This window comes from Brachyhypopomus gauderio, unplaced genomic scaffold, assembly GCF_052324685.1.
Source record: "Brachyhypopomus gauderio isolate BG-103 unplaced genomic scaffold, BGAUD_0.2 sc67, whole genome shotgun sequence".
Lineage (NCBI taxonomy): Eukaryota > Metazoa > Chordata > Actinopteri > Gymnotiformes > Hypopomidae > Brachyhypopomus > Brachyhypopomus gauderio.
The window spans coordinates 1971396-1996192 of NW_027506888.1; the positions used below are offsets into that span (position 1 = coordinate 1971396).

Here is a 24797-nt window from a genome sequence, read left to right on the forward strand (position 1 = left end):
AGTACAATATACATTATATTATGTATCAATCTATCTGTAAGATACATAATCTCCTGTGTAATGCCTAAGATATCAAATGACTTTGATCAAATTTTCCTCTGGATGGAGATAGTGGAGATGGATGAGATAGTGGAGATAGATGAGATGGTAGAGATGGTGGAGATGGATGAGGTGTGATGGTGAAGATGGATGAAATGGTGGTCATGTGGCTAGTGAGGATGGTCTTGAGCTCCAATCCAGAAGGGCTAAAGGCAAAAATAGACCCCCCCCCCCACACACACACATGAAACGGGCAGGAGGGCTGTCTGAATTGAAAATATAATAAAATGGATAAAGGAGAAAATGGAGAAAAAACTGAAGACTACATGAAAGATAAATAAATTGGGGAAATGCCTCATTTCTTTCAATTCCAAATGTTTATCTATCTGAGCAGAGAAGCCTCTCTGTGGCTTCTCTGCTCCGACGGATAAAGGAGACAGGATCCTTGAAGCCAACGGGCGGGTGCCTGTCAGGCTTCGGCTTGGGCGGGAACATAGAGAAAACAGGAAATGGCTGATCCATCAAGGGTGGGTCAAGAACGTTTAGGATAAGGCTCCCAGATGGGAGAGAGGAGATTTCCGTGGCATGACGCACAGTTCGGGCGATAGTGGTCTGAATGCGCAGTGACCCATAAAGGTGAGAGTTCAGAGGAGAGGGTGGGCCAGGGTTTCTGTGGTGGTCACAGTTCTCAGATCATCTAGCCTATATTTAGTTGATTTCCCTGCGAAAACACAACTCAACCAATTCATGAATGGCTTTATCATTATGTGGTTATGTAAAAATTGCTTTGTAGAAGAATGATAAAAAACAAAATAAAGGCAAAATGTAGAAAGTGATGGAATCCCAAGGTTGTAGAACAGGTACAAAGAAAACATTTTATCCTCTCAGTTCCTGGCACCAGTATTTTGACAAATGTAGACACTGCAGTGCCTCTAGTGGTTATTCAATTACACTGCTATTTTTAAAATCAGTCTGTGACAACCTGTGGACATTTACTATTGTGCTACTGTAATTGCAGAACATGTGACCTATTTGTTCTCTTCGTTTCTCTGCCTCTTTCTTTCTTAAGGGACCTGCTCACTGTTCTACGCTGAACTTTGGGCTGGAACCGAGGGGTCCTGTGCTTGGTATCTCTGGATCCGAGCTGGACCTGGATGTTGAGTACACCTTCCGTTTGACCATAAGCAAAGAGGGTATGCCCCCTGAATCCACCACGCAGAAGGTAAGTTCTGATAGATGTTTTATAACATTGTTGGTGAAACCCCAACTCTGATTGGTTGGTTTATTGGTGAAAAATGTCCTGCAGGCTGTTGATGAAGCTGGTCTGTGGTAGTGCCCTTAAACACGACTATACAGACACACACACATTGAGACAAGTGCACACATTCAGACAAACATCGTGTTAGTGTGTTAGCAGGTGATGCATTCTGGTTAAGCCCAAATCCAGCCAAAATGATTGAGATCAGACTAAATGAGGATTGACTTTTCTCTCGGCTGTCTCCTCCTCTACCCGTCTCGCTAAGCTATTGGATCAGTATGGCCAGCTCACTGCATTTGTCTCTTTCATTTCGATATTTCTCACTCACTCCACCCTTAATCTGTCACTTTGTTATTTGCCTTTCAGAGGCAAATAGAGAGAGAAACTATCAGTTTGACAGGCAGTTTGAATGCCAGGCTCATCAAATGCATGTTAATGATTATGAATGCCATTTGAATGGTTTTGAATGCCATTTGAATGCCAAACTGAATGCTCTCCCAGCTCTCTAATCCGAATGCTTTGATTTCTCTCCCATTTTTTCCCTTCAGGCATTCGTTTTCTCTCTCTCCATCCTTTGCTTTGATTCTGAAATGAACAACACACACCCCAGTGTCATCTACTCCCTTCTCAAATTCCTCAGGCTGTTCCAACTACATATCACCTAGCCAATATTTATATACCATCACATCACAGACATGCTATCACAAAAAAGGAGGGGGTAAAAAATTTAAATATAAAACCACTTGGCTGTGCTCTTCCTCTTTAGTTCGAAACAGAAGTTTACGTGAAATCAGACATCTAAAATACAGCTTTTCTCCTCTGACCTTTGCAAGCCAAATATCAAGTCCAGGACGGCAAGCAGGTCGGCCCAGTTGTCGTGATAATCTCATTTAGAATAAAATGGAGGGGAGGAGCATGTAGTAATGGGAGTGTAGTTGGGCGGAGGAAGGGTGGCAGGCTCAGCGCCTCTGCTCATTTCAGTCCGCTTTTGTTCCTTGATTTACGTCGTCAGTGTTGACTGACTCTGTGTACTGTGACTCCAGTACTGTGAAGTACAGCGCAGGAGCACGTTCCTCCGCCCCGCCCCTTTTAAAGCTCTCTTCTTTCCTTTCTGCTTATTGGTCTACTGGAGGGAACTTTTCCCATGTGCCAGCGGAACACAGAGGCTTGCTTGGTTTTAATAAGCTGTCCAACAGAAAGACGATATTTCATCAAAGAGAATTTGGTGCGCCTCAGACCCAGCGGCAAGCAAAAAATTAATTAGCATTCTTTGTAGTCATTCGTTAAGCTTCTCCATCCCACCTAAAGGCAGTATTTTCATAACGAATATGACAGTGTCACCACTGTACCATAAATTGAAGTGAGCACCAGGGACAGGCAGCATGAAATCGAGCTCGAAGACAGAGCGGTGTTGGTGGGCGGAGACGCGAGGGGGGTTGTGCAGTGAAGTCATGCCTGATTCAGCAGATGTGCACTCTCTCTTTCTTGCTGTCTGTTCTCCACTCCTTCTTCTCTCCTCCCTCTCTCCTCTGTCTCTCCTCCCATTAATGCCCATACACCAAGGTTTCTGACTCAGACTGGGGAGGAGATGTGTCTTCTGCCAACAGAGAAATTTACCACTGACCTGATCAACTGTTTTCCTCTATCTCTCTGTATCTCTCTCCCCCTCTTTCAGTCTCTCAGTCTGGGCTTTTCTGTCTCTACTCCCCCCACCCCACATATACACATTTTGACAGTTGGGCTTTTACTTTAGACCAGATGAAAATTGGAAGGAAATAGCTCCTATTTGACCTCTGTCATCACCTCTGATATCACATCAGAGAGAGGCAGAGACAGTCATCTGCTGTAAGATCCTCAATGTTTTGTTTCTGCGGTGATGTTTTCCACATTTCCTCTGTCTGTCTCATGCTTTCTATCGTCTCACCTCTGTCTCAGTTTAACTCACTTCAACTCACTTCAGTTAATTGGCTTAAATGGGGTTCTGACAATATTACTAAAGCACCCACATTGACCAACTAACCTGTGTGGGCTTTTTGGGGTCTTCTGCATTAGATGTGGATGTACAGTTCTAGCCAAGCGCCATCAGGCATGATCATTACGCACCGGTGGGTGACCACTGCAGTGTCCATGGTGGTGGGAACACCTTCTATGATGTATTCCCCTTTTACACATGACACTGAGTATCAAGGCATGTTAAATGTCCACACAACTTTGGAAATACAACGTCCCATTCATCCTCCACTGTCATGCCTCACTGTAACTATGACCATTTACATGAGTACGCTGGCCAGGGTTCACAACTTATACGGGTGTGGGGTGTTCCCACAATAATATTTCAAAATGTATACAGGTATGGGCATTCCCAAGATAATAGCTCATAATTTATATAGGTGTGGGGCGTTCCCAACATAACACCTCAAAACATATGCAGTTGTGAGCATTCCCTAATCATAATCAGTTTACACACTGCTATCTCATCACTTTTGGACATGCGTGTATTAGAAGGAGGCAATGGCAAAAATACGTTCAAACATACATTCAGTCTTCTGTCTCTGAACCCCATTTCAGTCTTCTATCTAAAGCCCATTCCATACATTTAGTCAGTCTTCTGTCTCTAAAGTTCTTGAGAGGTTTGTGGCCTTCAAGCTGCATGCCTTTCTGAACTCCTTTTTGCTCCACTACAGCACTCAAATAGCTCTTATTTATATTCTATATCATAATATTTAATGATTTTCAATCAATTCTGATCCTGTATTTACCTTAGCACAACCTTCAACACAGTCAGAACATTCTCATTTCTCAACTTCCCACTGCTGGCCTTACTGGTACTATGCTGTACTGGCTTAGATCTGATTTAACAGTCAATTATTATCTCTAGAGAGGCACATTTGCAACACTGCTCCTGTAATTCAGGGTGTTCCCCAAGGCACCATTCATGGCCCTTTATTGTTTATCATTTACATCCTGTCCCTTGGAAACATCTGTCATCACAATTTCACTGCTATGCTGACCAACATTCAAATGTATATTAACACCAGTCCCATAAACAAATTGCCACATCCCATGCTTGTTTCCTGTGATCAAGAGTTTATAATAATTTATTTTCATTGGTACCAAGTCAGCTATCTCAGCCTACTCTGATATTACTACACTCCACTTTATGTGGATCAAAGGTCAGACAGGGGTTCAAGTATTTCACCAGTATTGTGATCTTTGATCCACATATTAATTATTCTCTGTCTCTCTGTCTCTCTGTGTCAGGTGTTTGTTAAGAGCGGCCGTATTCCTATAGTCTCTCTGGAGTGTGTATCTTGTAAAGCTCAATCCCGTTATGAGATCAGCCAGAACTCGTATGTCTACCTGGCTGGCACCTGCAGCAACTGCCAAGGTTCCTACAGAGGGGTAAGTAACACAAAGGATGATTGGTCAAACCATCTGTCTTGTACCAGTAAAGGAGTATGTAATTGGAGGAGTGGTATCTCACCATGTCTCATATTTACATTTACATTTACATTTATGGCATTTAGCAGACGCTCTTATCCAGAGCGACTTACAAAAGTGCTATGTAGTTGCTTGGAATCTCCAAGGTAGAATAGATAGTCCTGAACAAAAGGTACTCTAAGCTGGAAAAACCACTAGACGAAAGTCAAATGATACCTAACAATTATACCTGAATATACACATCCCCTGAGGAAAAAGACAGTAAACAATTCCTATAACCCAATTATGCACAATACCTGAGGAAAGAGACGATAAAGTACAATAGACAAAGCATAATTATGCAAAGTGCACTTGAAAGAGGTGGGTCTTCAGTCGGCGTCTGAAGACAGCAAGTGACTCCGATGTTCGGACACACAAGGGAAGTTCATTCCACCACCTTGGAGCCAGGACAGAGAAAAGTCTGGATGCTTGTCTCCCATGTGTCCTGGATGATGGAGGGTCAAGACGAGACATACTTGAGGCGCGGAGGGCTCTAGGTATGCATCTGGGTTTTACCATGGCCATCAAGTAAGGAGGAGCTGGACCATTCTTTGCTTTGTAGGCCAGCACCAGGGTTTTATATTTGATGCGGGCAGCTACCGGAAGCCAGTGGAGGGAGGACAGCAAGGGAGTGACATGGCTGAACTTGGGAAGGTTGAAGACCAACCGAGCTGCAGCGTTCTGGATCAGTTGCAGGGGTTTGATGGCGTGCATAGGAAGACCAGCCAGTAGGGAGTTGCAGTAGTCCAGTCTTGAGATAACAAGGGACTGGACAAGGACCTGAGTGGCCTCCCTAGAGAGAAATGGCCGAATCCTCCGAATGTTGTGAAGGGCGAATCTGCATGATCGTGTTGTGTTAGCAACGTGGGCCAAGAAGGAGAGCTGATTGTCGACAAGAAGGAGAGCTCATATGGTATCTCACATCTTCCTTGATGTTTTTTGTAGAGTAATTATACCTTATGAACTGTGAACCAAATGGCTAGGACAGAATGCTCCATAAAAAAATACACACTCACTGGCCACTTTATTAGGTACACCTATCCAACTGCTCATTAATGCAAATGTCGAATCAGCCAATCACATGGCAGCAACTCAATGCATTTAGGCATGTAGACATGGCCAAGACAGTCTGCTGCAGTTCAATCTGAGCATCAGAATGGGGAAGAAGAGAAAATATCCTGTGAGTGGCAGTTCTGTGGGCACAAATGCCTTGTTGATGCCAGTGGTCAGAGGAGAATGGCCAGACTGTTAACCCAAATAAAAACCTGAGGTTGACGTTACAACTGAGACATGCAGAAGCACGTGAGAACTTGAGGTGGATGGTCTACAGCAGCAGAAGACCACACTGGGTGCCACTCCTGTCAGTTAAGAACAGGAAACTGAGGTTACAATTCACACAGGCTCACCAAAATTGGACAATAGAAGATTGGAAAACCGTTGCCTGGTCTGATGAGTCTCGATTTCTGGTCCGACATTCATATGGTAGGGTCAGAATTTGACATCATATGGAGCATTCTGTCCTAGCCATTTGGGTCCCAGTTCATAAAAGGTATAATGACTCATAGAATTCATGGAATCCTTGATGTTGTATTGAACTGTACTGATAGAATATCTTCCAAAGGAAGGATAGCAGTGATATTATAACCTTATTCGTCTAAAGTTAAATGTAATATCTAGCACTACAACCTCATTAGTCTCAGGGGATGTGTTATGTCTAGTACTATGACCTCAGTAGTAGCAGGGGACATGTTATATCTAGCACTATGACCTCATTAGTCTCAGGGGATGTGTTATGTCTAGTACTATGACCTCAGTAGTAGCAGGGGACATGTTATATCTAGCACTATGACCTCATTAGTCTCAGGGTGTTGTGCAGAGGACCTGTCATATCCAGCACTGTGAGCTCATCAGTCTCGGGGAATGTGGAATATCTTGTGAAATGGGTCGTGGTACCTCAAATTAATGATGAGGGACAGCAACATTTTTGTCTTTACTCGTACAGGGAAAGATGAGGCCATGACTTAGAGCTGATAATTAAACGAGAGAGTGGCTTTACCCCCAGGACATACATCATGTCGCCAATCTCTTTTTCACTCTGCCTTGATCTCTGCTCTTTTCCGCTGTGTAAATGTTTAGTTGTATGATGTCATGATCCCAGAATAAGAAGAGAAAGGGAAAGCTGAGTGGGTGCAGGGAATGAATGATGTCATCAGTATTATGTGATGCATTCCTCTCTGGTTAGCTGTCTGCTCTGGGTCATGTGAAGTGTTTATACACACAAACATACACACACACACACACACACACACACACACACACACACATACACAAGCAGTTGAGCTGTTTCTAGTGTTTTCTTTAGTCTACTGGACTGTTGGCCATTTTCCCTGATACAAATACCCACTATTTTATATCAGATAATATTAATGATATTGCATCAGGTTTGGCTCCTCTTATATCTGATACTTTAAATCTTTTTCCTGGAGCAAATTTTAAAACCAGAAAGTGGTCCTAGCCCTGTAGGCTTATTCTTTATAAATATGTCCTGAGGAACCACTCAGATAGTCAACAATGTCATTCAGGGTAATCCCCACAGTTTGAATCCCAATTGTTTGAAATCCATTGTTTACATTTGTTCCCAGTGACTATAAGAGCTGCACTGAGACTAATTTGCCCTGTGAATGTCCCCTGTGAATGTCCATTATTCTTTGCTGTGCACTCATGGTTACAGTGATGGTAATGTGTCCTGTTGCTGTGTTTTTCACTAGCGCTGGACAGCAAAGAACATTCGACATGAGCCCCTCGTGCTAGACCTGAACACAACGACCACGGGGCAGGACAGCATGCATCTGGTGCTACGCAAGGGCGCGTTACGTGATGGCGACTCTTACGTCTTCACCCTGAACGTCACAGACGACAGCATGGATGCAGAGGGCGTGGCCAACATCGAGCTCCACCCCAACTTGCCACCGGCTGGTGGAGCATGTTCATTGTGGACAGATGGGGAGGGGCCAGCGGTGCGTACGCTGCTGGAGAGGGTGCACTTCAAGTGTACAGGTAAGAGAGGCGGGGCTAAGATTTAATATTTTGTATTCTGACAAAATTCTATGAAAAAAAACCTTGACAAAACATCTCTCTCTTTCTCTCTATCTCATCCTCTCTCTCTCTCTCTCTCTCTCTCTCATCCCCAACCCCCCCCTCTCCCCAGGCTACCTGGATGAGACAGACTCTGCTCTGGTCTACAGTCTGCTGGTTCAGCGATGCACCATGTCCTATTGTGAGGACTTCTGTGTGTATAAGGGTACCAGTCCGGAACATTCCGCCTTCCTGCCTCCTGGCCTCAGCTCCACCCACTACAAGCTGTTGGTCTTTGTCTTGGTGGAGGACTACCAGGGAGCCTCTATCACCGCCATCAACAAGTGAGCGTCCAGTCTGGGGCACCGAATGTCACTTCCTGTGCTGTCACGTTCAGCTCCGTAACTCTGGCAACGCGGTGGTGGTACGAGGGAAGTGAAGCTGGGGGGGCAGGAAGTGCAGAGGAGGGAGGGGTTGACTAGCTGTGAGCTGAGGCTCCGTACTGCTTGTTAGCACGTTAGTTACGTGTTGACATATTTACGTGCATGTGCATGTTAGATATGTGTTAACAGATTTATGTGTGTTCACATTTATCAATCAATCAATCAAAGTTTATTTGTATAGCGCTTTTAACAACTCAAGTTGTCGCAAAGCAGCTTTACAGGGTTTACAAGGTTAACAATACTATGGGTCCAGAACCCTAATGAGCAAGCCAAAGGCGACAGTGGCGAGGAAAAACTCCCTATGATGGTGAGGAATAGGAAGAAACCTCGGGAGAACCAAGACTCAAAAGGGAACCCATCCTCCATTGGGCGGCCCGTTAACACACAAATACACAAGTCACACATAATTCACACAATCAGACTAGGTAAAAGGTAGAATTGAAAGTTCTGGGTTTTGATATTGTCACTGTAAATGTCTGTTGATGAATGCCAGGCTTTCATTCCGTGTCGGAGCAGTGATGCTGGTATTGTAGGCTCCGACTGCAGTGTTACTCCCCAGGTGAACCCCGGTATCAGCACATCCACCGGCAGCCAGACCATCCCCCAGGTGCCTGCAGGTGCCTGTATCCAATCGTCTTGGGTAGAGCCATGCAAGAAGATAGATAATACAGGCTACGCGTGTGCTCATTGTACCATGGCGCTATTCTTCTCTCCGTGGCTCTCTTATATCGTAGTGGTGCAACTTTGTCTAAAGCTGTACGAAGGGAAGTCTCGACGTGCTCGGTGAAACGCTCTAGTCCTTCCGGAGCACATGCGTATTTGTCTTCGCAATGTGACACATGATCGTGTTTGTCGTGTGCGTGTGTGTGCGTGTGTGTGCGTGTGTGTGCGCGCGCGTGCGTGCGTATGTGTGCGCATGTGTGTGTGTGCGTGTATGTGTGTGTGTGCGTGTCTGCTATATCAGCACTATGGAGGTGGTGTTGCCCGATGCCCCAGAAGGCTTCAGCAGTCTGCCACACTGGCTGTCTGCTCTGGTCGACTCCTCCCTGACAGAGCTGCTCACCCAGGGTGACTCTCAGCGCGTCAGGGAGCTCTCCCTCGCCCTCATCACCGTGCTGAACGAGGTCAGGCCCGCCTCCACATCCCTCCATCTCTCTACCTTTTTGTCTTTTCTTCAGTCCATCTGTTGGTTGGTACTCCAATTAACAAACCAAACATTTGGTATAATTGTATTTAAACGACCACTTGGTGTCATTGTTTTGTACATTTGTCTGTGTGTCTGTAGAGGGTTTTCCATCCACTGAGTTTTTTCGCATTTTGAAAATGCGCATGAGAAAAGCTGGATGGAAAAAGACCAAAATTCGGAAAAAGCCCCAAATATCGCAAAAAGATTTTTACACTAGGAGGAGGTGGAAAAGTTTGACTATCCCATCGCCAAAATTCGGAAAAAGGTTTTTCGCATAAACGATGACGTATCATGCCTCAAGTCATGTGGTTCTGTACATGATCGCGATGTAAAGATGGCAAATGCATACAAAAACAGTTCTGGAGAGAGCAAAAATTGAATTTAACTTCTCCATGTATAGAAAAGAAAAAGAAAAAAATGTTTCAAAACCTCAACGTGCAAAAATGCGTAACTGCCAGATGGACGTAAAACCACTATTGTTTGGCGTCCTCTCACGTGATCTAAAGTTTATTCGCATAACTGTAATGAATGGAAACAAGGCTTAATTCGCATTTTTTTCTGCCGAAACTTGGAAATTGCGCATTATTTTTTTGAATGGTTTGGATGGAAACCCGGCTTGTGTGTGTGTGTGTCTGATTGTCTTCACTTGTGTATTCACTCTTCTGTTTAAATCACATCAGTCAAGTGTTTCAGTGTTTTCTCTTTCTGTAAGATCTATGTTTGCTGATTTAATCTCTCAACTTTTTATATTTGTGTGCCTATATTTCAATGTTTGTGTATATATCTACATGTGTGTATGATTGTGTGACTTCATACACACATACGTTATGGATTTTCGGTGTGTGAATCTCCGGGTGTATATATGTGTGTACGTGTGTGTGATATTGTGTGTGTGTGTGTGTGTGTGCAGTATGAGCAGGTGGTGATGGAGAGGCGGGAGAGAGTGAATAGGCAGGAGAGGCAGTACAGAGTGAGTGTGAGAGCCAACATCACCAGAGCACTCACATCCCTGGACCTGAACACCGTCAGCGACATCCAGCAGACCTCTGCCGCCCTGGCCCAGTGCACGGTGAGAAAGGGCACACACACACACACACACACACACACCTGCACACACACACATACACACACTCATATGCATACACACATGTGAGAGAAATACAAACAAGGGATCAGAGAATAGACAGTGACACCCACATGCACACAAGCATGGTGAAGCAGGTTTATTTCTACAGCAAACAACAGGGACTCAAAGCAAAGAACAGAAGAAGCTTAGTTACACTCTTAGATTGTTAACCTCAGGAAGGGCTTTGCCAAGAAATATATTATAAAAATGTTACATCATTTATTAGAATTTTAATATTAAAAACATGAATTCAAACAAAATAGAAATGAAGATAAAAACTAAAATGAAAGATTGGGAGAAGTTAATAAGATTTAGAAGATTTAAATAAATAAAATTATTTAAATGAATAGGTGTAACAGAAGAACTGCCTATCATCACAGTCTTCTCTTAATCCCTGAGTCAGTCAAAGTCAAATTTATTTATATAGCGCTTTTTACAACACATGTTGCTTTACAATCGTATGGGTCCAGATCCCTAATGAGCAAGCCAAAGATGACAGTGGCAAAGAAAAACTCCCTATGATGGTGGGGATTAGGAAGAAACCTCAGGAGGACCAAGACTCAAAAGGGAACCCATCCTCCATTGGGCGGCCTGTTAGCACAAGTCCGTATTTGTGGACAAAAGGTGGTTCTACAGTTATAGTTAAGGTTCTTGTTGCCCAGCCAAGTAGTCACAGTCCCTTCAGTGCAGGTGGTGAGCCTCAGGTAGGAGCTAGCATCAACACGACCTCTTGTGGAAATGGCACATCCAGGGCCGGAGTGGGACACTTTTTCAGCCCGGGAGTTTTATGACCAAATCCGGTCCAAAATTATTTTTCCCTCCCAATCGGCCCAAACTAGAGATTAACATGAACCGGCCCATTGGGAATCCTCCCGAATCTCCCGATTAGCCACTCCGGCTTTGGGCACATCCAACCTCGGCATCAGTACATCCACCAGCAAGCCAGACCATCTCCCAGGTGCTTGTAGGTGCTTGCATGCAATTGTCTTGTGTAGAAGCATGCAAAAAGATAGACAATACAGACTGAGTCTGTGGACATCAATTTAAACCACCATTGATTTAAACGTACATAGCTCACGTGTCAGTGATTAGCATGTGGCTCCGGCAGGCCAATCTATAGCAGCATAACTAAAGGGAGGGGTTCAGAGGTGACCAAAGTCATGAGGGCTCACTGAGACATTGCTTTCCAGTCAAGTCATTGTCACAACTAGAGTAATGCCATGACACAGCTGGATGACAGCATCAACATCTCAGATTCCATAAAATTTTTGGAACTAGGAGAAATCCAGCATTTTGGGGGCGCAAAGGGCAAGATGGGTTGTAGTAAGCAATGAGTTCACTCAGATATTGTGGGGCAAGACCATTTAACGCCTTATAGGTTAACAGAATAATTTTTTATTCAATTCGATATTTAATCTGAAGCCAGTGTAATGCCGTGAGAGTGGGACTAATATGATTGAATTTTCTAGCCTTAGTTAAGATTCTAGCTGCAGCATTTTGTACAAGTTGTAGCTTCTTTAGGTACAGTTTAGAGCATCCAATTAGAAGACCATTACAGTAGTACAATCTTGATGAGACAAAAGCATGGCCCAGCTTCTCGGCATCAACTAATGAAAGTAAGTGTCTCAGCTTTGCTATATTACGTAAATGGCAAAAGGCAGCCTTAGTGACATTGCATATATGCAGAGGTGGGTAGAGTATGCAACAATTTTACTCAAGTAAAAGTACTGTTACTTGAACCAAATGTTACTCAAGTAAAAGTATGCATCCAAAAATTTACTTGAGTAAAAGTAAAAAAGTACTTTGATAAAAAGCTACTCAAGTAGTGAGTAAATGCATGAGTACTGTCTCGTGTCAGTAAATTGGAAACAATGACTTTTAATGATAACAAAAATAATTTATCATAAATAAATATAATATATAACATTTATTTATTATAAATAATGGGTATTTTTGTTTGTTCCTAATTATTAGGCCTGTGTAACTTTAATGTGTTCCACAAAGGCACTAACTGATGAGACTGTCAGCCAATAGGCTACGTGTAGCTACAACTTGACGCCAACTGAATCAATTTGTAGCAAACTTTGGTTCAACTAAATCATCATATATTGCTAGTGTGTACACTCAGAGTGTGAATTGGTTTTTAGTAGTGCACTGCGTTACATTTAATAATTACATCATACAAACGTATACCTCATATAGCATTACACAAAATTATACATACGGCAAACTTATCGCATCGTGTTTCCTCAAATTTGATGTTGAGTTCTTGTAGGCTGAAATGTCCACACGTTTTGGCAGACAACACAACTGACAGCGCATTATATAACTGTCCTTTTTACACGTTTGTAATGTAAACATTAGCTGTATGTGAGGTCAGGGGTTTCTATCACTTTCTTTCTACTGGTGGAGAAAGTTTGCTTATGTGATCACGTGATTGACCAGCTTCATTTGATTGGTCACTCATACTGAGGTGTCGAGAGGTTGGTCAGTCTTCTCACTGAAAAGGCGAATTATTTACAAAACGAAAGTAACGGTAGCGGTAACAAATCCGATTGTAACGGAGTAAAAGTCGCGTTTTTCTCAGCACATATTTACTCAAGTAAAATTAAATGTCGTTCATATTAAAACTACTCTTACAAGTACATTTTTGTCCAAAAAGCTACTTGAGTAAATGTAACGGAGTAAATGTAACGCGTTCCTACCCACCTCTGCATATATGTGTGTCAAATGAAAGATCATCACTTTTTGCGGTAGATTTAGGTGTTAAACAAAAAACCGTCTAGGGTAAGGGGAATATCAGCCCAATTGCTTCTAGTAGCTTTGGGCCCAAGAACCTGAGAGAATAACACAGTCTTCTCTTACTCCCCGAGAGGATAACACAGTCATCTCTTAATCCCTGAGAATAACACAGTCTGCTCTTAATCATTGAGAGGATAACACAGTCTTCTCTTAATCCCTGAGAGAATAACACAGTATTTTCTTAATCCCTGTGTGTTTGTGTGTGTGTGTGTGTGTGTGTGTGTGTGTGTGTGTGTGTGAGAGAGAGAGAGAGAGAGAGAGAGAGAGGGAGTGAGTGTGCCTAACACATAAGATAATATATAATAAAAAAAAATAATAACAAATAAATACAACATAAAACACAACTAGGAATAAACATGATGTTGCTTAAATGCAGTGGCATAGCTGGGAATTGCAATAACAACATCTCACCTGAGCCTAAAGTCTGGCCAAATATGGGTGGTTTTTAAATGCCTGGTTAAAATGCCTAACATTGGAGCTCTTCTGAAATCCTCTGACAGCTGGAAACATTTAGAAATGGCCTAATGTCTAAACACTGTCTCTCCATGCTCTGATTTGGCCTCAGGCAGGACTAGCTGATTACTTCCTAATGACCTGAGAGTTGTGCCCCGCTCATAACTCCTGTGTTAGATACGCTGGTCCTAGACCATTAAGCGATTTATAGACCAGTTAAAGTCAGCTCCGTAGTGTACTGGTAGCCTGTGTAAAAATGGGAATGGGAGTTAAGTGTTCCCTCCAGCAGCTGCATTTTAATCTGAAGCTGTTTAGTGATCTGTTTGGGGTCTGTGGGCGGTGAGCAGGGTGTTTATGATCTGTTTGGGGTGTGTAGGCGGTGAGCAGGGTGTTTATGATCTGTTTGGGGTGTGTAGGCGGTGAGCAGGGTGTTTATGATCTGTTTGGTGATCTGTTTGGGGTGTGTAGGCGTTGAGCAGGGAGTTTATGATCTGTTTGGTGATCTGTTTGGGCTGTGTGGGCGGTGAGCAGGGTGTTTGTGATCTGTTTGGTGATCTGTTTGGGGTGTGTAGGCGTTGAGCAGGGAGTTTGTGATCTGTTTGGTGATCTGTTTGGGGTGTGTAGGCGGTGAGCAGGGTGTTTATGATCTGTTTGGTGATCTGTTTGGGGTGTGTAGGCAGTGAGCAGGGTGTTTGTGATCTGTTTGGGGTGTGTGTAGGCGGTGAGCAGGGTGTTTGTGATCTGTTTGGGGTGTGTAGGCGGTGAGCAGGGTGTTTGTGATCTGTTTGGTGATCTGTTTGGGGTGTGAAGGCGTTGAGCAGGGAGTTTGTGATCTGTTTGGTGATCTGTTTGTGGTGCGTAGGTGTTGAGCAGGCAGTATGTGATCTGTTTGATGATCTGTTTGGGGTGTGTAGGCGGTGAGCAGGGTGTTTATGATCTGTTTGGTGATCTGTTTGGGGTGTGTAGGCGGTGAGCAGGGTGTTTATGATCTGTTTGGTGATCTGTTTGGGTTGTGTGTAGGCGGTGAGCAGGGAGTTTGTGTGTGAGGAGTGTCAGAACAGCACACTGGATAAGCTGGAGTCCATGCTGGAGATCCTGCAGTCTGACACCAAACAGGGCACCGTCACTCCCACAGAGATTGCAGACAACATCCTCAATATCATGGGTAAGAAACACACACACACATACATGTGCACACATGTACACACACATGCTTGCACAAAGACATTTCTGAACTCAGTGCTGAAGCTGAATGTGCCTATGTGTTCACTACTTCTACCATGTGAGTGTCCTCACATTAAGACTTTATACAGTGACGGTCACAGGGACTAGGTCATATCGGTCTGTATCTATCTGCTATTCAATAATCATTAAGAAACTCTTAACAAAGTTGTTAGACCATAAATTATATACAAAATTATTTTTATACATATATTATAATATTATACATCTTTTAGGCTAAAAAGACGTTTGAATAAAAATAAAATTATACTATATATTTATTGCATGTGCACTACATAATAAAAATATCAGTAACACTTTAGTAAGAAAATTATATATTCTTTCCACCTCCTGGATCCCGCAGGTGATTTGATCCATCAGGTGAGTGAGGCAGCGTCCTCCCCTCCAGAGCACTCTGAAGACCGGGGTGTGGGGGCAGGGCTGGGGGCGGGGCTGGGGGCGGCGGCCAACGATCAGCCCCACCCCCTGCGTGTGGCAGCCAAGGCGTACACGCTGTCGTCGGAGCTGATGCGCATCATGATGCACTCGCGTGTGCTCAACGAGGAGCCCCTGGTGCTGCGGGGGGCCGAGATCGCCGCGGTGGGCAAGCGGGCCGACCCCCAGAGCCTGCTGTGCTACGGAGCCACGCCCCACAGCCACGGCCCCGAGTGCGACCACTTCTCCATACCGCGCGCCTTCAACGCCAGCCTGGGCCGCCAGCCGGGGGCGTCGGCCGGGGGCGTGGTCCAGCTGCTCCTCCAGATGGAGCCCAACCCCTTCCCCTTTAACTACGTGCCCAACTACAAAGTGACGACCGACGTGGCGTCCATGGAGATCCGCACCAGCAACGGCACGCGCATCCCCATCTCGGACCTGGATGAGAGCCAGGCCATCACGGTCGCTGTCAACAATGGAACGGGGGCGGGGCTGGGAAGTGGAGGGGCGGGGCTGCCGCTGGCAGGGGCGGTGAATGTCACACGGTGTGGCTCTGTCATTGTGAGGGTGAACCCCGGGAACACCAACCGCCAGGCTGGAGTCTACATCCAGCTTAACTTCACCTTGCTAGAGGGTAAGACTACAGCTGCACCCACCGGTGGGAAATAGCACTTTAACCTGTTCCCTCTTACTGAGAAATCTATGTACCATACACACGTCTGGGTCCACAGAACTTAGGGAAACACAGAAAGTAATTGTTAACTTACAATTTGAAAGCATGTTTTGAGGAGTTCTTAAAATAAATTACTTTTTTTGCTCTGCATATTTTCTGCTGCTGAGAACAGACAAATTGTGAGCGTTTTCAGAGCACTCGTGGAAGGTGCCTGAGTATAAATTCTGAAAATAGTCACATTAGCTCACAAAATGACTCATCTGAGTCAGAGAAGAATCATTTCTCCGATATTTCCTACACTGGTCTAGATGAAGACGTAGCCATGATGCACTGCAGTCTTCCTGCAGTGCTCAAACCACCACCACAGCTCATTAAAACCAATACAGATCCCTCCATAACTACAGTTCACTCCACCAACACAGATAACTCTGCCAACACAGATCACTCCACTAACACAGATCGCTTCACCTCCACAGCTCACTGTGGTTCGCTTTGGTTCGCTGTGGTGTTCTGTGATCCATCATCAACAGGGTTTTCCAGGCTCATTCAATTAGTGTTTGGGCTTGGTGGTGGGCTTGGTAGTGGTTAGTCTGTGGTGATGAGCTTGGTCCTGAAGGGTCTGTGGTGCACGGCTTGGTAGTGGTTAGTCTGGGGTGGTGAAGCTGCCCTGTGGTCCTGTCTCTAGCTTACTTTTCTCTTATTTAGCTTCTAAACTTGCAAGCTATTTCACTTACCTAGCTTTGGTGTGTGTGTGTGTGTGTGTGTGTGTGTGTGTGTGTGTGTGTGTGTGTGTGTGTGTGTGTGTGTGTGTGTGTGATGTTATGTACCTTTGATGTAGTACCTTTTGCCAAGATTGTTTTTCTCCCAGCCTGGTTGTCATTACAGATAAGGAGTTTCTTCTATTTTGCATTTCTAAATCCTTTGAAACAAATGGCCTGTCCTGAAATGTTTGCAGAATTAGGGCACTTTTCTAAATGTTGCTCAGTTGTGTCATTTTGTGTGTATGTGTGTGTGTGTGTGTGTGCGTGTGTGCCTGGGTGCCTGCCTGCCTGTGTTTCTCCACAGATTCTCCCGATGGACAACAGTCAGACCCATCAATCATGGCCTACTTACACACATCTGAATGGCCTAATGAATACAACAGTACAGACAGGAAACACATCTCCCTGAGCATGACACGGGGCAATAACACAGACCACCAGGCCTACACCTTCTTCCTGTCTCCACTGTAAGAGACATTAGGAAAGCCTAGTTTTAATTACCTCCCCACCAATCAGCAGATTCCTTACAGATTCCCAGACAATGTAGTGATTTGCTGATTGTCTTGGTTTGCCTTTATCCTGCTTTCTATTGGCTAAAAAACTAAATGAAACACTCTTTCCCCTGTCTCCAGAGTAGCAACCTCATCATTGACACATCAATACACACAGCTGAACATTCCTGGATATGTGTGTTTGATAAAGTACTCTAGCCCTAGGCTGTTGGATAAAGAAATATTTTTAATGTTCCTGGGTTAATAGAACACATTTAAATAATCTTAAATGTCCCTCTTAGAAAGCTTTAAATTAATCAGCACTGTAAAATCACCCAAATAATGCACTGAAAGTGTGTAATGCATTCAAAGTGTGCTTTAAAGTTAATATAATCCTTTATGAATTCCTCATATTATAAATTGCACTTAAGTGTCTAATAGTCATTATTGTCATGCATTCTTAGAATGTAACACCTGTGATAGTTAGAATGTAATGGAAATGCAAATGAATGCTAAAACCTGCTAGGCTTCCACCCACAGTCACAGAATTTCAACAAACGTCCATCATAATGTAGTTATGAATCCGTATGACTGTGCTGTCACAGTGAAGCTATGAAGCAATTAACTGATTGTGTGCACTGTCATAGTAAAGCTATGAAGCAGTTTACTGATTGTGCTCGGTCATAGTGTAGCTATGAAGCAGTATAACGACTGTGTGCTCTGTCATAGTGTAGCTATGAAGCAGTATAACGACTGTGTGCTCTGTCATAGTGTAGCTATGAAGCAGTTTACTGATTGTGCTCTGTCATAGTGTAGCTATGAAGCAGTATAACGACTGTGTGTTCTGTCATAGTGTAGCTATGAAGCAGTATAATGACCGTGTGCTCTGTCATAGTGTAGCTATGAAGCAGTTTACTGATTGTGCTCTGTCATAGTGTAGCTATGAAGCAGTATAACGACTGTGTGCTCTGTCATAGTGTAGCTATGAAGCAGTTTACTGATTGTGCTCTGTCATAGTGTAGCTATGAAGCAGTATAATGACCGTGTGCTCTGTCATAGTGTAGCTATGAAGCAGTATAACGACTGTGTGCTCTGTCATAGTGTAGCTATGAAGCAGTATAACGACTGTGTGCTCTGTCATAGTGTAGCTATGAAGCAGTATAACGACTGTGTGCTCTGTCATAGTGTAGCTATGAAGCAGTTTACTGATTGTGCTCTGTCATAGTGTAGCTATGAAGCAGTATAACGACTGTGTGTTCTGTCATAGTGTAGCTATGAAGCAGTTTACTGATTGTGCTCTGTCATAGTGTAGCTATGAAGCAGTATAACGACTGTGTGCTCTGTCATAGTGTAGCTATGAAGCAGTTTACTGATTGTGCTCTGTCATAGTGTAGCTATGAAGCAGTTTACTGATTGTGCTCTGTCATAGTGTAGCTATGAAGCAGTATAACGACTGTGTGTTCTGTAATAGTGTAGCTATGAAGCAGTATAACGACTGTGTGCTCTGTCATAGTGTAGCTATGAAGCAGTATAACGACTGTGTGTTCTGTCATAGTGTAGCTATGAAGCAGTATAACGACTGTGAGCTGTCATAGTGAAGCTATGAAGCAGTTTACTGATTGTGCTCTGTCATAGTGTAGCTATGAAGCAGTTTACTGATTGTGCTCGGTCATAGTGTAGCTATGAAGCAGTTTACTGATTGTGCTCTGTAATAGTGTAGCTATGAAGCAGTATAACGACTGTGTGTTCTGTCATAGTGTAGCTATGAAGCAGTATAATGACCGTGTGCTCTGTCATAGTGTAGCTATGAAGCAGTATAATGACCGTGTGCTCTGTCATAGTGTAGCTATGAAGCAGTATAACGACTGTGTGTTCTGTCATAGTGTAGCTATGAAGCAGTTTACTGATTGTGCTCTGTCATAGTGTAGCTATGAAGCAGTATAACGACTGTGTGTTCTGTCATAGTGAAGCTATGAAGCAGTTTACTGATTGTGCTCTGTCATAGTGTAGCTATGAAGCAGTTTACTGATTGTGCTCTGTCATAGTGTAGCTATGAAGCAGTATAATGTGCTCTGTCTCCCAGGTCCTACAATACGACAGGGGAGCACTACGTTAACGTGACGGCGGGCTGCTCGCGGCGCTGGCCTCTGAAGGTGCGTCTGGAGGTGGCTGTGTTCACGGCGCTATGCCAGTACTTCAGCGAGCACAGCCGCCTCTGGCAGACGGACGGGATGGTCCCGCTGAGCGAGACGAGCCCTGCCAGGGCCGTGTGCAAGACCCAACACCTCACCGCCTTCGCTGCTAGCCTGTTTGTCCCGCCCCACGCCGTCTCCTTCACCATCCCCGTGAGTGTTTGTGTGCGCCCTGCATTGTATGAATCTGTGAAGTCGTGTGTGTGTGTGTCTCAGTACACTTTAAATGCCCTCAGTTTGTGTGTTGGCACATATGTGTGTGTGAATCTGTGATGCGTCTGTGTGTACATGTGTGTCTGAATATACTCTAAACCTCCTTCTGTGTGTGTGTGTGTGTGTGTGTGTGTGTGTGTGTGTGTGTGTGTGTGTGTGTGTGTGTGTGTGTGTGTGTGTGTGTGTGTGTGTTTCTCAGGAGGTGTCTGGGGACCGCAGTCTGGTGGTGGTGCTGGTGTGTGTGGTGGGTCTGCTGTGCTACACTGTGGCTGCTGCTGTCTTCAGGAAGCTGGACCACATGGACCTGGACCACGCTTCCGTCGTGCCTCTGTGCGGAAAGGATGGACTCTACAAGTACGAGATCCAGATCAAGACCGGCTGGGCTGGGGGAGCAGGTGAGAGTGCACAGGGCACAGGGCAAAGGGCAGAGGTCAGACGGAATGATGAAAGCATAGACAGATGGACAGCAGTATTTATATGTGTATTATATGTATATGTATTATATGTATATTTGTGTATTATATTGTATATATTAATATGCAGCATTTAATAGGGCAGTCATGGCCTGGTGGTTAGGGAACTGGTCTTGTGACCGGAGGGTCGTGGGTTCGATTCTCAGACCTGAGGCCATAACTGAGGTGCCCATGAGCAAGGCCCTTAACCCTCAATTGCTCACTTGTATAAAAATGAGATAAAAATGTAAGTCGCTCTGGATAAGGGCGTCTGCCAAATGCCATAATTGTAAATGTAAGGTCCTTATAATAGTGCATTCAGTATTCAGTACATCAGGTTCTGGAGCACGGACCCGTCCCCTCTTTCTCTCTCACGTTCCGTGTTCTACTGTCAGGCACCACGGCCCACGTTGGCATCGGTCTCCACGGCAGCGAGAGCCGCAGTGGGCACCGTCACCTGGACCGCACGGGGGCGTTCGCACGCAACAGCCTGGACATCTTCCACATCGCCACGGACACGAGCCTGGGCAGCGTGCTCCGCGTTCGCATCTGGCACGACAACAAAGGTCAGCGTGGAACCAGGACTGGCAGAGTGGACATGGTCCTGCATTATCTGAGGGGACAAGGGGTCCTGCATTATCTGAGGGGACATGGTCCTGCATTATCTGAGGGGACAAGGGGTCTAAGACTGGCAGAGTGGACAAGGGGTCCTGCATTATCTTAGGGGACGAAGGGGTCCTGCATTATCTGAGGGGACGAAGGGGTCTAGGACTGGCTGAGGGGACAAGGGGTCCTGCATTATCTGAGGGGACGAAGGGGTCTAGGACTGGCTGAGGGGACAAGGGGTCCTGCATTATCTGAGGGGACGAAGGGGTCCTGCATTATCTGAGGGGACGAAGGGGTCTAGGACTGGCTGAGGGGACAAGGGGTCCTGCATTATCTGAGGGGACGAAGGGGTCCTGCATTATCTGAGGGGACGAAGGGGTCTAGGACTGGCTGAGGGGACAAGGGGTCCTGCATTATCTGAGGGGACGAAGGGGTCCTGCATTATCTGAGGGGACGAAGGGGTCTAGGACTGGCTGAGGGGACAAGGGGTCCTGCATTATCTGAGGGGACAAAGGGGTCTAAGACTGGCAGAGTGGACAAGGGTTCCTGCATTATCTGAGGGGATGAAGGGGTCTAGGACTGGCTGAGGGGACAAGGGGTCCTGCATTATCTGAGGGGACAAAGGGGTCTAAGACTGGCAGAGTGGACAAGGGGTCCTGCATTATCTGAGGGGACGAAGGGGTCTAGGACTGGCTGAGGGGACAAGGGGTCCTGCATTATCTGAGGGGACGAAGGGGTCTAGGACTGGCTGAGGGGACAAGGGGACCTGCATTATCTGAGGGGACGAAGGGGTCTAGGACTGGCTGAGGGGACAAGGGGTCCTGCATTATCTGAGGGGATGAAGGGGTCCTGCATTATCTGAGGGGACGAAGGGGTCTAGGACTGGCTGAGGGGACAAGGGGTCCTGCATTATCTGAGGGGACAAAGGGGTCTAAGACTGGCAGAGTGGACAAGGGTTCCTGCATTATCTGAGGGGACGAAGGGGTCTAGGACTGGCTGAGGGGACAAGGGGTCCTGCATTATCTGAGGGGACGAAGGGGTCTAGGACTGGCTGAGGGGACAAGGGGTCCTGCATTATCTGAGGGGACGAAGGGGTCCTGCATTATCTGAGGGGACGAAGGGGTCTAAGACTGGCAGAGTGGACAAGGGTTCCTGCATTATCTGAGGGGACGAAGGGGTCTAGGACTGGCTGAGGGGACAAGGGGACCTGCATTATCTGAGGGGACGAAGGGGTCTAGGACTGGCTGAGGGGACAAGGGGTCCTGCATTATCTGAGGGGACGAAGGGGTCCTGCATTATCTGAGGGGACGAAGGGGTCTAGGACTGGCTGAGGGGACAAGGGTTCCTGCATTACTGGCTGTGAGACTGGCTGAGGGGACAAGGGGTCCTGCATTATCTGAGGGGACAAAGGGGTCTAAGACTGGCAGAGTGGACAAGGGTTCCTGCATTATCTGAGGGGACGAAGGGGTCTAAGACTGGCAGAGTGGACAAGGGTTCCTGCATTATCTGAGGGGACGAAGGGGTCTAAGACTGGCAGAGTGGACAAGGGTTCCTGCATTATCTGAGGGGACGAAGGGGTCTAAGACTGGCAGAGTGGACAAGGGTTCCTGCATTATCTGAGGGGACGAAGGGGTCTAGGACTGGCTGAGGGGACAAGGGGACCTGCATTATCTGAGGGGACGAAGGGGTCTAAGACTGGCAGAGTGGACAAGGGTTCCTGCATTATCTGAGGGGACGAAGGGGTCTAGGACTGGCTGAGGGGACAAGGGGTCCTGCATTATCTGAGGGGACGAAGGGGTCTAGGACTGGCTGAGGGGACAAGGGGTCCTGCATTATCTGAGGGGACGAAGGGGTCTAGGACTGGCTGAGGGGACAAGGGGTCCTGCATTATCTGAGGGGACGAAGGGGTCTAGGACTGGCTGAGGGGACAAGGGGTCCTGCATTATCTGAGGGGACGAAGGGGTCCTGCATTATCTGAGGGGACGAAGGGGTCTAAGACTGGCAGAGTGGACAAGGGTTCCTGCATTATCTGAGGGGACGAAGGGGTCTAGGACTGGCTGAGGGGACAAGGGGACCTGCATTATCTGAGGGGACGAAGGGGTCTAGGACTGGCTGAGGGGACAAGGGGTCCTGCATTATCTGAGGGGACGAAGGGGTCCTGCATTATCTGAGGGGACGAAGGGGTCTAGGACTGGCTGAGGGGACAAGGGTTCCTGCATTACTGGCTGTGAGACTGGCTGAGGGGACAAGGGGTCCTGCATTATCTGAGGGGACAAAGGGGTCTAAGACTGGCAGAGTGGACAAGGGTTCCTGCATTATCTGAGGGGACGAAGGGGTCTAAGACTGGCAGAGTGGACAAGGGTTCCTGCATTATCTGAGGGGACGAAGGGGTCTAAGACTGGCAGAGTGGACAAGGGTTCCTGCATTATCTGAGGGGACGAAGGGGTCTAAGACTGGCAGAGTGGACAAGGGTTCCTGCATTATCTGAGGGGACGAAGGGGTCTAGGACTGGCTGAGGGGACAAGGGGACCTGCATTATCTGAGGGGACGAAGGGGTCTAAGACTGGCAGAGTGGACAAGGGGACCTGCATTATCTGAGGGGACGAAGGGGTCTAGGACTGGCTGAGGGGACAAGGGTTCCTGCATTATCTGAGGGGACGAAGGGGTCTAGGACTGGCTGAGGGGACAAGGGGACCTGCATTATCTGAGGGGACGAAGGGGTCTAGGTCTGGCTGAGGGGACAAGGGTTCCTGCATTATCTGAGGGGACGAAGGGGTCTAAGACTGGCTGAGGGGACAAGGGGTCCTGCATTATCTGAGGGGACGAAGGGGTCTAGGACTGGCTGAGGGGACAAGGGGACCTGCATTATCTGAGGGGACGAAGGGGTCTAAGACTGGCAGAGTGGACAAGGGTTCCTGCATTATCTGAGGGGACGAAGGGGTCTAGGACTGGCTGAGGAGACAAGGGGACCTGCATTATCTGAGGGGACGAAGGGGTCTAAGACTGCCTGAGGGGACAAGGGGACCTGCATTATCTGAGGGGACGAAGGGGTCTAGGACTGGCTGAGGGGACAAGGGTTCCTGCATTATCTGAGGGGACGAAGGGGTCTAGGACTGGCTGAGGGGACAAGGGGACCTGCATTATCTGAGGGGACGAAGGGGTCTAGGACTGGCTGAGGGGACAAGGGGTCCTGCATTATCTGAGGGGACGAAGGGGTCTAGGACTGGCTGAGGGGACAAGGGGTCCTGCATTATCTGAGGGGACGAAGGGGTCTAGGACTGGCTGAGGGGACAAGGGTTCCTGCATTATCTGAGGGGACGAAGGGGTCTAGGACTGGCTGAGGGGACAAGGGGTCCTGCATTATCTGAGGGGACGAAGGGGTCTAGGACTGGCTGAGGGGACAAGGGTTCCTGCATTATCTGAGGGGACGAAGGGGTCTAGGACTGGCTGAGGGGACAAGGGGTCCTGCATTATCTGAGGGGACGAAGGGGTCTAGGACTGGCTGAGGGGACAAGGGGTCCTGCATTATCTGAGGGGACGAAGGGGTCTAGGACTGGCTGAGGGGACAAGGGGACCTGCATTATCTGAGGGGACGAAGGGGTCTAAGACTGGCAGAGTGGACAAGGGTTCCTGCATTATCTGAGGGGACGAAGGGGTCTAGGACTGGCTGAGGAGACAAGGGGACCTGCATTATCTGAGGGGACGAAGGGGTCTAAGACTGGCTGAGGGGACAAGGGGACCTGCATTATCTGAGGGGACGAAGGGGTCTAGGACTGGCTGAGGGGACAAGGGGTCCTGCATTATCTGAGGGGACGAAGGGGTCTAGGACTGGCTGAGGGGACAAGGGTTCCTGCATTATCTGAGGGGACGAAGGGGTCTAGGACTGGCTGA

At 46.6% G+C, this 24797-nt stretch overlaps 1 protein-coding gene across 2 annotated transcripts in view; it reads left to right on the top strand.

Annotated features, from left to right (window-relative positions):
* Window positions 1–24797, top strand: part of pkd1a (polycystic kidney disease 1a) — a 112259-nt gene that overhangs the window by 63846 nt on the left and 23616 nt on the right. For both annotated transcript variants that reach the window (XM_076989344.1, XM_076989345.1), the window contains 12 exons: window positions 1109–1261; window positions 4559–4699; window positions 7546–7834; window positions 7986–8196; window positions 9260–9419; window positions 10392–10550; window positions 14883–15027; window positions 15448–16152; window positions 17257–17419; window positions 19527–19788; window positions 20048–20243; window positions 20696–20866. In XM_076989344.1, the coding sequence (XP_076845459.1) occupies window positions 1109–1261; window positions 4559–4699; window positions 7546–7834; window positions 7986–8196; window positions 9260–9419; window positions 10392–10550; window positions 14883–15027; window positions 15448–16152; window positions 17257–17419; window positions 19527–19788; window positions 20048–20243; window positions 20696–20866 (2755 nt within the window). The remainder of the gene's footprint in view (window positions 1–1108; window positions 1262–4558; window positions 4700–7545; window positions 7835–7985; window positions 8197–9259; window positions 9420–10391; window positions 10551–14882; window positions 15028–15447; window positions 16153–17256; window positions 17420–19526; window positions 19789–20047; window positions 20244–20695; window positions 20867–24797) is intronic.